General features: G+C 40.8%; 1 protein-coding gene across 1 annotated transcript in view; it reads left to right on the top strand.

Annotated features, from left to right (window-relative positions):
• Positions 1 to 1832: 1832 nt before the first annotated feature.
• The window catches only part of DNAH12 (dynein axonemal heavy chain 12), a 169013-nt gene continuing 155379 nt past the window's right edge, over positions 1833 to 15466 (top strand). The window contains exons 1-7 of the mRNA XM_077821355.1: positions 1833 to 2002; positions 7076 to 7166; positions 7512 to 7538; positions 9302 to 9491; positions 11205 to 11280; positions 14266 to 14424; positions 15184 to 15379. Of these exons, the coding sequence (XP_077677481.1) occupies positions 1833 to 2002; positions 7076 to 7166; positions 7512 to 7538; positions 9302 to 9491; positions 11205 to 11280; positions 14266 to 14424; positions 15184 to 15379 (909 nt within the window). The remainder of the gene's footprint in view (positions 2003 to 7075; positions 7167 to 7511; positions 7539 to 9301; positions 9492 to 11204; positions 11281 to 14265; positions 14425 to 15183; positions 15380 to 15466) is intronic.

The following is a 15466-nucleotide window of genomic DNA, read 5'->3' on the forward strand; positions in this document are numbered from 1 at the left end:
GATCATCAGGTTAGGCCATTTCCAGCACAAATCCAGGTTTTCTCACCCTCCACCCCCCCACACAAATTCACTCTCCTGCTGGTGATAGCCCATCCAAAGTGACAACTCTTTACACAATGTGCATGATAATCAAGTTGGGCCATTTCCTGCACAAATCCAGGTTTTCTCACTCCCTCACCCCCCTCCAAAAACCCACCCCCATACACACACAAACTCACTCTCCTGCTGGTAATAGCTCTTTCCAAACTGACCACTCTCCAAGTTTAAATCCAGTAAATGTTTGCTGTTACCTTATAATAGGAATAGATAACCAAGAAGAATACAGTAACGACCCATTTGTTTTCATGAAGTTTACACATCTGAATACACCACTATACATTCAACAATTACTTTGATCTATCCTAATAGCAAGTAAATTGGCCTGAATACATTCTTACATCTAACAATCGCTTTTGATACTAACACACAAGTGAACTGGGCTGTGGCCCTGGTTTACCGGCATCAGAAGGCCTATTCAGGAGACAGTGAAAAAAATGGAGTACTAGTGGCACCTTAGAGACTAACCAATTTATGTGAGCATAGGCTTTCGTGCGCTACAGCTCACTTCATCGGATGCATTCAGTGGAAAATTTTCCACTGAATGCATCCGATGAAGTGAGCTGTAGCTTTCCACTGAATGCATCCGATGAAGTGAGCTGTAGCTCACGAAAGCTTATGCTCAAATAAATTGGTTAGTCTCTAAGGTGCCACTAGTACTCCTTTTCTTTTTGAGAATACAGACTAACACGGCTGCTACTCTGAAAACAGTGAAAAAAATGTTGATGCCCAGTCAAGAAAATCCAGAGATGTAGCTGACAGGTTGGAAACCTGAAGGACAGAATGAAAAGCGGGGACACCAGCAAAAGCCAGAGATGAGGCAGGTCTGTCAGAGATCTGGATGAAACACTTGACCATATTTACCAGAAGCCTTGATCTAGAAACCGTGCTCAAAACCAAGATTTTCACGTACAGATGAGTTGAGACAAAAAGAACAGTATAAGTCAAGTTTCAGAGTAGCAGCCGTGTTAGTCTGTATTCGCAAAAAGAAAAGGAGTACTTGTGGCACCTTAGAGACTAACCAATTTATTTGAGCATAACCTTTCGTTTGCTACAGCTCACTTCATCGGATGCAAGTTGTCAAGTTGTTCTTGTAGCATTTAGAGTCACATTCACTATTTCTAGTTATTTTCTTTTGTATGAACCAAGAACAGAATCAAGCCCTAAATATCCCTTTGTACTTTGGAATTTAAGTACATACAGTATAGTGTTTTTCCATTCACAGGCACCGGCTTCCAATTTTCCCTGGGGATGCTCAACTCCTGCTCAGCTCCAGGCCCTGCCCTACTCCACCCCTTCCCCCAAGGACCTGCCATGCCCCCGCCACTCCTCTTCCCGCCCCACTCCACCCCTTTCCCATAAGTGCACCCAGTCCCTGCTCCTCTCCCTTACTCCCAGTGCCTCCTGCACGCCACTGAACAGCTGATTCACGGCAGGTGGGAGGCTCTGGGAGGGAGTGGGAGGAGTTGATGGGCGGGGCCATCGGTGGGCGGAAGGCACTGGGGGATGGAGGGAGCTTGGCTGCCATTGAGTGCTAAGCACCTGCTAACTTTTTTCATGGGTGCTCCAGCCTTGGAGCACCCACAGAGTCGGCGCCTATGTTTCCATTGTAGAAGCCTGTGTTGCTTTGGTGTCTAGATTGTGGAAATTATTGTGACTAACCCATTCTATTTCTCATGCAAGTACAATTTAATATAGTAATCTATTAAATTTTTCTTGTTTTATTATGCATTTAGATGTCGTTGTCAAATAAATTGACACCACCCACTGATAAAGAGACTTTGAACAATCGCTTGCCACCTATAGTTTTACCTACGTCATCGACAGCTGGTGTCTCAGCATCACACAATAAACTATTGAAATACCGAAGATTCAAGGAACAGCAAAAGATGCTTAATCAGATAGTGTGAGTTTCATATAATTCATCCAATAAGTTACGTTCCGATTCAGATTAAAGGGTCACTGTATTCCTAGGCAGCTGAGAGGTTTTAATAATCTTTTTTTCTTTCTTAGAGTTTTATGATGATGGTACTCATTACCATCAAAGTGTCTTCCATGTAAAATCAATAGCGAGGTCCCTAATGGGCTTCATGGAGTCTCTCTGACACTTTACAGGGTCAAAATTCTGTTTGGGGTAGCTTGAGGGGTTTTCTTTGTGGAGTGGAAGGGTTGGGAATGAGTGTCAGTTATGATGGAAAGATTTTCTCAAAAAAGAAGGTTTTGCACTGTTAACTAAAGATGGCCAGACTCAGGATTAGCCTGAACTCCTCTAGAAGATTGTTCTGTAGCTGAGTCCCCGCAAGAGAGAAAACTCTGGTCCCAGCTCTGGCATGCTTCGTTCTGGGCTTAGTGATTTGCATTGTCCCAGAGGAGTGTTGTGGTGATTCATAGATAAGGCAATGATTTAGTCACAGGTATTTTTAATAAAAGTCATGGGCAGTCATGGGCAATAAACAAAAATTTACTGCCTGTGACCTGTCCATTACTTACACTATAAATATCCCAGACTAAATCTTGGGCAAAAGGTTCGCTGCTAGGGAGGGTGTTGCTGAGGTGGGGTGGGGTCCATAGCACTAGCTGCCGGGGTCCACTGCCGACTGGCAGCTGCTCCGGTGCCCCATGACTGCTTCCAGGTACTGCTAACCTCTGCTGCTCCAGCCGTTCCAGGACCGCTGCTGGGGGCTGTCGACAGCAGCTGCTCCGGCCACCCAGGGACCCCTGCCGGAGGCCGCCGACAGCAGCTGCTCCGGCCACCCAGGGACCCCTGCCGGTGGCCGCCGACAGCAGCTGCTATGGCCACCAGGGGCTGCCGACAGTGGCTGCTATAGCTGCTCCGGGACTGCTGCCGGGGGCTGCCAAGCAGTGGCTACTCTGGCCGCCCCAAGGATCACTACTCGGGCGGTCCCCGGGGCCAGCCGCTCCGGCCGCTGCTCGGGCGGTCCCCGGGGCCAGCCGCTCCGGCCGCTGCTCAGGGCTGCCTGAACAGTGGCTGGTGTGGCTGGCCCGGGGCCACTCCAGCAGTGGCTGGTGTGACTGGCCTCAGTGCTACCTGAGCAGCTGGCCCTGGGGTCAGCCACACTAGCTGCTGCAGAAGTCGTAAAGGTCACAGAAAGTCATGGAATCCGTGACTTCCGCAACCTCCGTGACAGACACGGAACCCTATTCATAGATTGATATACATTAATATTATACACAAATAATTCTTTACAAGTCCTGTGTATGAACAAGCATTTACAAAGACATTAGAAGGAGTAATTTCATGTAATTTTTGTAGGTCTGAGTGGTAACTAAATTAACATGGAAATCTATTGCTAAGTTTTATTTGAAAATTATTAATTGCACTATCTTTTAAATTACTGCATTTCTTTTTCTGCAACTTTTTAAGGATGTATGATTGCCCTGTTGGTATAAATGCAAGGATTATGTGGGCTAAGAATACACCTATCAGGTTACCCTGGGAGTAGTGTTGGCATTGAAAGCGTGCGTGTTTGCTTGCTTGATCAAAGATAAAGCGGTGCAAAGAAAGCAATCTAACCTAGGTCTATAGGGTTAAGAAGCATAGACAAAATACATCACGGCCTCAAGATGATTGAATGGAGACTAAGACCCCAGTCTAGCAAAGGCTTTAGCACATGCTTAATTTAGCATGTGAGTCCCATTGATGTCAATGGTATTACTAACATATTTAAACTTAAGCACTGTGTAAGTCTTTGTAGGATTGGAGCCATGTTGGTGAAATGTGGTGACAGTACTCAGTTGCATGGATAACGCTAATGTATCTCTCTTAAAAGTATGAGTGATGAGGTAACTTTGTGCACTGCATGCGCGTACATGTTCACACTTTGAAACATTTTTATTTTTACACAAACTATAGTTAAGAAATATATTTCCCCTCCCCCCATTTTCTTTGGAAGTAATTTGATTCCAAAATAGATAAAATAAAGCCTGGATTTTGCAGTCTGGCCCATGCAGGGGGAATTCCTGCATTCGTTCAGAGTCCTATTGCCTTCAGTGGAGCTGAATGCCAGATTTCAAGTGTAAGGGCAGATTGCAGGATCAAGGCCTAAGAATAGTTTAGCACAAGGGAATTGGATTAATACTGAGGAAAAGAGAAGCAATGGTATTTTTATTAATAGCAATAAAAATCAGTTATACAAAGTCATATATTTACATGGTGCCTTACAAGCAGAGAGCAAGCTACCTTGCCCTGGATGTCTTTCAGTCTATCTCAATACAAGCTTAAATACAAAATTAAACCGCTGCATTTTTAGTTCTTAACATCTGAAGCCAAATCCTAATCTTCCACTAATATCTGTGGTGGCAGAGTGAGGCCCCTTGGAATGCTCAGAATGTTAACTATGTCACATTGGTAATTTATTATACAATAAAATGACTGCTGATATGCATTCTGATAGGCTGAGAAGGTTCTCTTGAAGTCTGATATTAAATTGTCTTGTTAAATTAATTCTCCTTGAATAACGTCAGTTATGATCCTCACATTAGTGTCATTGTTGGCCTAAGATACATTATTTGAAGCTATGTTACAAGATAATTTCATAGTCATAATCATGCCATCAGTGGGGAGTTCTGCTTAAATACTGATACCTATCCTTAGACCAGGGGTCGGCAAACTACGGCCCAGGGGCTGCATCCAGCCCTCCAGACGTTTTTATCCTCCCACCCATGAGCGGGGTCCAGGGTTTGCCCCGCTCCGGCACTTCAGCTGAGGAGTGGGGTCGGGGGCTTGCCCCACTCTGCATGGCTCCCAGAAACAGTGGCATGTCCCTACTCTGGCTCCTATGCATAGGGGCAGCCAAAGGGCTCCGCACGCTGCCCCTGCCCCCGCAGCTCCCATTGGCCATGCCTGGCCATGCCTCCGCGTAGGAGTCGGATGGGGGACATGCCGCTGCTTCTGGGAGGTGCTTGAGGTAAGAGCCACCTGGAGCCTGAACCCGTGACCCCCTCCTGTACCCCAACCCCTTCCCACCCTCAGAACCTCTTGGTCCCAGCCCAGAGCACCCCCCTGCACTCCCAACCCCTCATTCCCAGCCCCACCCCCAAGCCCGCACCCACAGCCGAAGCCCTCACCCCCTCCTGCACCCCAACCCCCAATTTCATGAGCGTTCATGGCCCACCATACAATTTCCATACACAGATGTGGCCCTCAGGCCAAAAGGTTTGCCCATCCCTGCCTTAGACTGTACACTGTGTGAATAGCTTTAAAATAGCATTAATTCCATTCTTGTTAATCATAAATGTACTGTTGAGAAAGAGAAGATGATACCTCTGATTTGTTGAAAGGGACACTATAAAGCTGAAACGTAGTTAGTTTTAAAAAGAAATTCAAAATAGTTTCAGGTACTACACCTGTCCCTGAGTCCCCTTGCCAATGTTTGTGGATTTTATAATCACATTTTTCTACTTTGTAAAATGATTTTTCCCTCATTGATTTGTGAAAGCCCCACACAAGGAAACAGTAAAACAGCTGTCAAATACTTAAAGTAAAGAAACTGAAAAATGGACAACAATCAGTTTTTCCTCTTTCATCTTTTTCAATTTTAAATAATCTTGAGCAATAATAGATGAATAATTTTCAGATGAAGTGTGAGTTTTTTGTAAATGGTCTCTTCTAAATTGTGATTATTTTTTAAAAATATTTTATGTATATTTAGAAATTTTGATAGATACACTTATAAATGTCAAATAAAATATTTTAAATTTAAAATGTGGAAGACATGAAATGTTAGGAATAAACCTGTAGTCTCTAAAATGATCTTGTTCTGTTATGTATGTTAAGAATGGGCTTGCTAACTGTAATCAAATATGTTATTGCTATTTTGATTTTTAATTTGTAAACTAGATGGCCAATTGTAATGTGATACCAATACATGAGAATTAAGAAAAATCCACTCTTGATGTTGAATACAGTCCGATGCAACATTAATCAAATAAAGAATACATTAGGTGGGAATATTAAAACGCAATTTTAATGTCAAACTTATTGCCAATGAGTCTAATAGTGATTGACTATTGTTCTAATAGGACATGTCTCCCGTACTATATGTCTACTGCTAGCAAACTCACTGTGCCAGGTTCACCCTCATGGAGATAGGTTATAGAGTGATCTTACAAATTTAGCTGCACTGCAGGAGGGATTCACCTCTAGGAAAGGATGATGGCTGTACTGCTGCAACCTTCTTCAAGAGGGTTTTCTTTGAAAACTGTGGGGGAGGAGAGTAGTGCATGTCTTAACCAGCCCGGCCTTTCCTGGTTCTCGGTTCCCTGGCAGACTGAAATTCTGAGAGTGTAGCCCCATAGACTTATTGTCACTTGGGGGATCTGCAGCCCAAATTGTACTGGGGGATGCATCTGGAACACTGTATACATATGTTCACTTGTCAATGTACAGTATACTCACATTAAGCGGGATGGGGTGCAGTGTTTTGATTGCTAAGGTCAACATGACAGGCCAACACCAGTCATCTAAACTCTTCTAATGGCCATTTAATTTTTTTAGTTATTTATTTTTCAATTTATAAATTCATGCAGTAAAAAGGAGAGCATGTTTTTAGCTTCTTAACATATTTAAAAAATACAATTAGACTTCCTCAGGAACCTCACTTTACTCAATCATTGACAATGCACAATTGGTTGGGACCTACTGTAGATGCTTTAAGAAAGGGGTAGAAGTAAAGATCAATCATGGTACCAGTCTGGTGTTTAACTCATCATGTTCAACTTAGAATGAATGTGAACATACACATACATACAATATTTTCTTTTGACTGTGACGGAGATATGGGTATCTCACTATATAAGAGAAGAGAGAGCAAGTTGGAGAGTCTTACTCTATAGAGTTGGAATAGTTGGTACACATGAAAAAGGAATTTGCAGCACTTTAAAATGACTGTATTATGTTATTTTTAAAATATTATGTACAAGTTTTTAACATTGTTTCCAACTATAAACTATACTTCAGAATTGACCGGGCTTTAAAAGATTATAAAGCAACCATGGAAGAAAAGTATCAGAGAGTTCCCACACCTCCTGAGCCAGAACTACCTTCTACTGTGAGTTTTTAATTCCTTTTAGCTGTAATGTTTAATTTTGATCACGTTATCTTTGATTTTTGTTGATGATGTATTTAGTCTCTTATCTGCAAATGTTTAGCAAATTAGGGCCTAATCTTGCATTAAATCATAAATAGCTTGACCAATGTGAGTAGTTCCACTGAAGTCAATATATAGATGCATACATGTTTGTAGGGTAGAGCCCTTGAGTAGCAATAATATTTGTTCAGATTGAGAATCAAGATTTATATTAATGTATTAGTTTTCTGATTTGGCTTATCATTGTTTACACTCTTACTTTGATATATGACTTATTTTTGTTATATTTTCATTTTATTTTTATAGATGAACAGTGAACAAAAAAAAAGAAGAGTGAGTTAAATTGTTTACTATTCTTCTTTTCTTAAAAGAGATACTGCATGATTCCTATGCTGAAATAATACAGAAATTGCATGTGTGTGAGGAATTAATAGTGTTAAATTAGGCCAGTTTCTAACAGTTGCCTTTTGGAAGATGTGGCTGTCATGCTGTCTGGAGTGGCTCAGGGCCGTGAGTGCCTACCTCAGGGCAGACTGCCAAAAACAGGATAGACACCCCAAACCGTTGGTATGTTCTATAATTAGATTTCATCAACCCAAGTAACAAATGTGAACTCCTGAATCCAGGGCCGTCCCTAGCCATTCTGGTGCACTCCACAGCCCCAGGCCTCCATGGGGGCAGTGCAGGGGGGAAACCGCCCCCTAGCCCCAGCCCGCTCTGGTTTGCTCCCCTGGCTCCCAGCGTTGAGGGGAAGGGGGGAACTGCCCCCCAGCACTCGCCGGCGGTGCGGCTGGGAGCCAGGGGAGGGGAGCAGGCTGGGGCCAGGTCGCTCTACTTACTGCGAGGTGAGTGCAGGCCCAGCCCCTGCAGCAGTCCTCAGAGGATTGGGGGCGGGGCTGGGTCAGAGCAGGGGTGGGAAGAGGCAGGGCTGGAACGGAGCAGGGGCGGGGGCGATGGGGAAGAGGCGGAGCAGGGGCTGGAGCAGCATGCAGCTGCGCAGGGCACCAGGAAATGTGGTGCCCCAAACTGCCTGGTGCCCTATGAAGCTGCGTACTTTGCATATGGGTAAGGACAGCCCTGCCTGGATCACTATAACAGTCTTACCATCGAGTCACAGACAGTCCCCTTAGACTAGAGAGCCTATCTTGCTACCCAGGCAAGCTGGACTTAGTGATAAATGGTCACTTACACCACTGTTTTTCAAAGCTGGGTCGCAACCCAGTACTGGGTCGCAGCATGTAAGGCACTGGGGTAGGGCATGTAAGGGGTGTGTGTGTGGTGCCTATGGGCGAAAGTTGCATGAAGCCGCTTGCGCGCCTCCGCCTAAGAGCTAGACATGCTGCTGGCTGCTTCTGGGGCGCAGCGCGGTCAGCAGTGCTGGGACAGGCGGGAAGCCTGCCTCTGCACCCTGGCTGCGCCACTGACCGGGAACCACCAGAGGTAAGTCCACACCCCAATCCCATGCCCCAGTCCCCTACCCCAGCCCTGAGCCCCCCAAACCTGAAACCCCTTCCTGCACTCCAACCTCTCATCCCCGGCCCACACCAGAGCCTGCACCCCCAGCCCAGAGCCCTGACCCCCTCATTCCTGGCCCCACCCCGCAGCCCTCACCCCTGCACCCCAACTCTCTGCCCCAGCGCTGAGCCCCTCCCGTACCCCAAACCCCTCATCCCCAGCTCCATTGGATCACGGGAATCAACAGTTTTCTTCAACTGGGTCCCCAGAAAAAAAATTTGAAAACCACCGACCTTTACCAAAAATCACAAAATATACAGGTTCCAGTCCCAAGAGACCAGTCATTTACTCCAGCTCAATTGATTTTGAAATGAGCATGAAGTGCCTTAGAGAAGGCTATCTATTTTGTTATCAAAGTCACAAAGATGTGCTCCACAAGCATTAGCAGAAACCGAGGCAGGAAAGAGAACAATACACCGTCTCTGAGTAATGGGGCAGGCAAAATTTTTTTACCTGTCTTGGAGCAGCCTTCAGTGTACTAGTTATTACTTTGATGGGATGATAAACCCATTGATACCCTGACTCAAGTGATGAAAGTCTGGTTTAGAGGATTAATGATTATGATATTATTGTCCTTTCAGACCAACTATCTCTTTATGAAGAAGTGTGTGGAAAGTAATCCAGTAGTCCCCATTCAGCAGCAGTGGCTGACCTCCATGCTCACTCTGGTGCCTCAGTCCCTCATGGAAGGCAAGGACAGAGAATTCCTGGTTGAAGAGCTTTTAGATGAAGTAACAAAGGATTTTGAAATGAGCATGAAGAGATGTGTGGGTAAGAGCGACAAGATACATTATGTTAATATTAATGTATGAATATGTACATGTTATAATCCATTCAAAATGGTGCTGCAGAAAATCATCACTGGGGAAAAAAAGGGATGTCCTTATCTCGAGTTAACTAACTTGAAGTAGTATCATAGTGAAGACAAAGCAGTTTGTAGTTTTCACCTGAATTAGCAAGATGAGTTAAAGATTATAGAGGCATCTAGTCTTTAACTCATTCTGCTTACTTATGTGAAGGCTATAAACTGTCTTGTCTTTGCTTGGTTGTTACCTTTGATTAAATAATTTCAGTTACTTTACTTGAGTTAAGAACATACCTATTTTCCTACTGAAGACACAACCTTCTTGGTTTATCCCTGCGTTACTCATCATTTTTATGTTAGAGAGCCCTTTTTTCTTGCCTCTTCTATTTCAGGGATATTAGCCTTTATTGTTCATTAATCATATTTTCTCACAAGCACCCTCATCCTTTTTTCCCGTGTTAGTTCTTACGCATGGGCAAGCTCCTGGTAAAAATCTGCAAAGAAACTGTGTTATCCTTCAAATCTCTCCTGAAAACTTAACATCTGTCATGTTGCCTACAAAATAATTGATAACAGCTAGGCAGCTGGTGTAATCAAAATTGTCTCACTGTTACTTTGTGCTGCTCCCCCATCTGCTTGTTTTTCCTGCCTGTTGTCTCTCACAATATAGATTGTAAGGAACTGTCTTTTTGTTATGTGTGTGTATATAGTGCCTAGCTTAATGGGCACTATATACACACTTGATTTCTTATCAGGGCCTCCAGGTGTAACAATAATACAAATAATATAATAATTTATGTTTGAATTAATTTTCTTCTACTTTCTACTGTTATTAAAGTAAACATTATAAACAACATCATGGTAAGGTGAAGATGAACCAAATGACAAATGCCCTTCTTACTTTCTTTTATTTTGCAAGTTATAAAGTGAGGTGCTTAAAACTGGAACTGAATATTTTTTGTTGGAAATGATTTTTCATAGACATTTCTGAAACATGTTTTCAAAAGATTTGAAAGTGGAATTTTAAAACTAGATTTTTTTTTTTAATCTAAAGCTTCCATAATTTTTTTCTGCACTAAAAGTTTCTGAAACTGCAAAAGTATTTGTGACAAAATTTTATACCCAATATTTTTGTGGCTAATATTTAAAAATAATAGGTTGGGTTATTCTTTTAATTTAAAATGTTGTCGGCATGTTCATAGTGTCCCTACTACTACCAATGCTCTTTTGAAAAATGGGAACTTTAATGACCACTTTTAGTCTGGAACTTGGTTTAGAATTTGATATGAACAAGATGGCACTTGTGGCAGCAGAATGCCCTGTCAACATACTCTCCAATGGAAGTTTTTTTAAATGTTCTAATTATTTTACATGTTAAGCACTATTTATCCAAAACCTTATGAAGATTAAGGGACAGTTGGATGGGAAAGGAGATTCCTTATTTAATATCAGTTATCCACAAAACATACTTGACAATACAAACTTTTAAAATAGCCTCATCAGGGACCTTTGTGGGGGGAAATATTCTGAAGATTTGAGTGATAGTTAAATCTCCATCATACCAAAGTTTTGGTCCTCTCCAGGGAAAGACAGAGAAAATACCTGCCAGTTTCCGTTTGTGCAAATTAAAGATAGTTGAATTTCCTTCTGATGGTTACATATTTATAAATGCATTCTAGTGCGAAGTGTTCTTGTGAAACCTGATGTAAAAGGACTTGAAGATGAAAAGGAAGGACCGTTACCAGTATCGCCTTTGTGAGTAAATTAAGTTAAGAAGTAGCCTAGTGACTAATCACGCTTTAAGTTACATGTAGGCGACTCTTACTGAGATGTATAAACACAATAATGGGATAAGTGGACCCCTAGTATTGATTCTGCAATTCAGCAATAATCAGGCTCTTGTTCCTATATAGCAATTTACATCCAAATGAATCATTAATTCTTTAACATTTTTTACTACAGGGCACATTTTGGCACCCTTGCTCACACAGAGCATCAACCTTCTTCAAGAGTAGTTCTATATGAGGTCAATGGGACTAATGAAGTAAGGTGTTATTCAGTATGAATAAGGATATCAGACTCTGGCTCTGATTATGCAAATCATAAAGATCATGTTGCCCACAACTGAAATGTAGCCACCTCTAGAAGGAAATGCGGCTTTTCAGTGGTAGAGAGCAACAGTGCACTACACTTTGGGTGCCTCATCCTGCAATCATTGAAGTCGATGGCAAAGCTTCCACTGACTTCAGTGGTGCGGGATGCAGCTCTAAGACAGGAAGTGAAGAATATCATACCCAGTTGAATCAGTAGGGAGATTTAGGTAGAATATAACTCCCTAATTTGGAATTTGACTAGGACAGTGTTCATACAAATACTCTCTTGAAAAGTGCAATGGGAATTTTAATGACCAGTTGTAGTCTGGAACTTGGTTTTGAATTTGGTCTGAAAGATGGCAATTATGGCATGCCCTGTCACATTTTGTTGGTATATTTATTTAGAAGCAAGAGTGCCATTTGCTGAATCACCAGCACTTGCATCTCTCACTCAAATACTAATCCAGTCTGACCCTTCTGAGTTAATAACATCTGATGAAATCACAGTTTATGATGGTGAAACTGTGGTAAAACCAGTTGATCTGAAATAGAGTGTATTATCTCATGGATGAGTGGGCAGTTTATTTACATAACTTCCACTACATTTTGTTGAAGATATGCGCATAACACCCTTTCATGCATAAGTGTGTGTTTGTATATAATTTATTTATTTTATTTTAAAAATCACACTTTTTAGATCTGGAGGATATTTTACTGAAGTTCTTTAATATGTTGTATTGTTTGTTCTCTTCACTTGTTGCTTTTACTTTTTCAGAGGTCTGGATTTTTCCAGACCATGGCATAACAGTTTTATATAAGCAAGAAGTCAGATCCTCACAAACTTGCACATTCTTCATCCTACTCTGAAAATTTGGAATTTGACTAGGACAGTGTTCATACAAATACTCTCTTGAAAAGTGCAATGGGAATTTTAATGACCAGTTGTAGTCTGGAACTTGGTTTTGAATTTGGTCTGAAAGATGGCAATTATGGCATGCCCTGTCACATTTTGTTGGTATATTTATTTAGAAGCAAGAGTGCCATTTGCTGAATCACCAGCACTTGCATCTCTCACTCAAATACTAATCCAGTCTGACCCTTCTGAGTTAATAACATCTGATGAAATCACAGTTTATGATGGTGAAACTGTGGTAAAACCAGTTGATCTGAAATAGAGTGTATTATCTCATGGATGAGTGGGCAGTTTATTTACATAACTTCCACTACATTTTGTTGAAGATATGCGCATAACACTCTTTCATGCATAAGTGTGTGTTTGTATATAATTTATTTATTTTATTTTAAAAATCACACTTTTTAGATCTGGAGGATATTTTACTGAAGTTCTTTAATATGTTGTATTGTTTGTTCTCTTCACTTGTTGCTTTTACTTTTTCAGAGGTCTGGATTTTTCCAGACCATGGCATAACAGTTTTATATAAGCAAGAAGTCAGATCCTCACAAACTTGCACATTCTTCATCCTACTCTGAAAATTTGGAATTTGACTAGGACAGTGTTCATACAAATACTCTCTTGAAAAGTGCAATGGGAATTTTAATGACCAGTTGTAGTCTGGAACTTGGTTTTGAATTTGGTCTGAAAGATGGCAATTATGGCATGCCCTGTCACATTTTGTTGGTATATTTATTTAGAAGCAAGAGTGCCATTTGCTGAATCACCAGCACTTGCATCTCTCACTCAAATACTAATCCAGTCTGACCCTTCTGAGTTAATAACATCTGATGAAATCACAGTTTATGATGGTGAAACTGTGGTAAAACCAGTTGATCTGAAATAGAGTGTATTATCTCATGGATGAGTGGGCAGTTTATTTACATAACTTCCACTACATTTTGTTGAAGATATGCGCATAACACCCTTTCATGCATAAGTGTGTGTTTGTATATAATTTATTTATTTTATTTTAAAAATCACACTTTTTAGATCTGGAGGATATTTTACTGAAGTTCTTTAATATGTTGTATTGTTTGTTCTCTTCACTTGTTGCTTTTACTTTTTCAGAGGTCTGGATTTTTCCAGACCATGGCATAACAGTTTTATATAAGCAAGAAGTCAGATCCTCACAAACTTGCACATTCTTCATCCTACTCTGAAAATTTGGAATTTGACTAGGACAGTGTTCATACAAATACTCTCTTGAAAAGTGCAATGGGAATTTTAATGACCAGTTGTAGTCTGGAACTTGGTTTTGAATTTGGTCTGAAAGATGACAATTATGGCATGCCCTGTCACATTTTGTTGGTATATTTATTTAGAAGCAAGAGTGCCATTTGCTGAATCACCAGCACTTGCATCTCTCACTCAAATACTAATCCAGTCTGACCCTTCTGAGTTAATAACATCTGATGAAATCACAGTTTATGATGGTGAAACTGTGGTAAAACCAGTTGATCTGAAATAGAGTGTATTATCTCATGGATGAGTGGGCAGTTTATTTACATAACTTCCACTACATTTTGTTGAAGATATGCGCATAACACCCTTTCATGCATAAGTGTGTGTTTGTATATAATTTATTTATTTTATTTTAAAAATCACACTTTTTAGATCTGGAGGATATTTTACTGAAGTTCTTTAATATGTTGTATTGTTTGTTCTCTTCACTTGTTGCTTTTACTTTTTCAGAGGTCTGGATTTTTCCAGACCATGGCATAACAGTTTTATACAAGCAAGAAGTCAGATCCTCACAAACTTGCACATTCTTCATCCTACTCTGAAAATTTTACTGGATATTGGTTACACAACATTTTCCAAATTACTAATAGTGGACTTGTCAAATGTCAGGTAAAATATCATTTGTTGAATTAAGATTATAAATGTTGGCTATATGAGCAGTGTTTTTGTAGTCAATAAAAATTGTATGAAATTGCAATTTATTTTAATTTGATATATGAATAATGAAATGCTTAAAGTGTTATTTTGGATCTTCAAGGTCCTATAAGTAGGAAACATCACACTGTAAAACATTTAACATAATTTTCCTACTCTGTGCTGTGCACAAATAGTTTATCTGCTCGTACATTATGAGTAATATCAGTACGTTGGGAGTATGTTTTCTTAGGGCCAGCTCATGAGCAGTAGAACTCGATGGCTAAATTCCCATTGACTTCAGTGGGCCAGGACGTGACATGTAGTAGGATTGATTCCCTGTAGTTTTACCTGAAGAAATTGATATAGTCTCTTCTAGCAAGATTGCTAGCTTTAGGGAAACTTCACCAATGCTCATTTCCCACTATTACATGTTCCCTTTACTATTTACATTTGGTTATTTTTCTTCAATCTTTATAGTTGATAGATCCAGTTTTATCTTCCTTACCATTGTTGCTGATCCTGTTCCCAGTATCAGTTCTTCTTTAGTTTTGGGGCTTTTCAATCTGACTGTAAGAGGGCCACTTAGGCTTACCTTTCTTTAAAGGAAGAATAGACTGCATAGTTAGGTAGATATAGTATAGCACTAAGATCCCAGTTCTACACAGTTGTTCTGTTAGATTGTAGAATTTAATTTTCAAATCAGTCCTTCATTTTTCTTTTTCTGGTAAACAGTTTGAAAGGTCCAATTGATTGTGAATCACTGAAGAATGATGTTTCTTTAAACTGTTCAAAAACAGAAGAGAAATTACTGAACACATGGTATCCAAGAGTTGTCAATCTCTTCACCAGAAAGGAAGCATTAGAGGGTGTAAAGTCAGATAAAGTTGATTCTTTCTATAACTGTGTGGCTACACTTATGTCTAACCAGGTGAATATCTTTTGAACCTACAATAGTTAACTTTTATATGTAATAATTTGGTGATTTTTAAATAAGCCAGTTCAATATACCATCTCT

The sequence above is a fragment of the Eretmochelys imbricata genome, chromosome 7 (genome assembly GCF_965152235.1).
Source record: "Eretmochelys imbricata isolate rEreImb1 chromosome 7, rEreImb1.hap1, whole genome shotgun sequence".
Lineage (NCBI taxonomy): Eukaryota > Metazoa > Chordata > Testudines > Cheloniidae > Eretmochelys > Eretmochelys imbricata.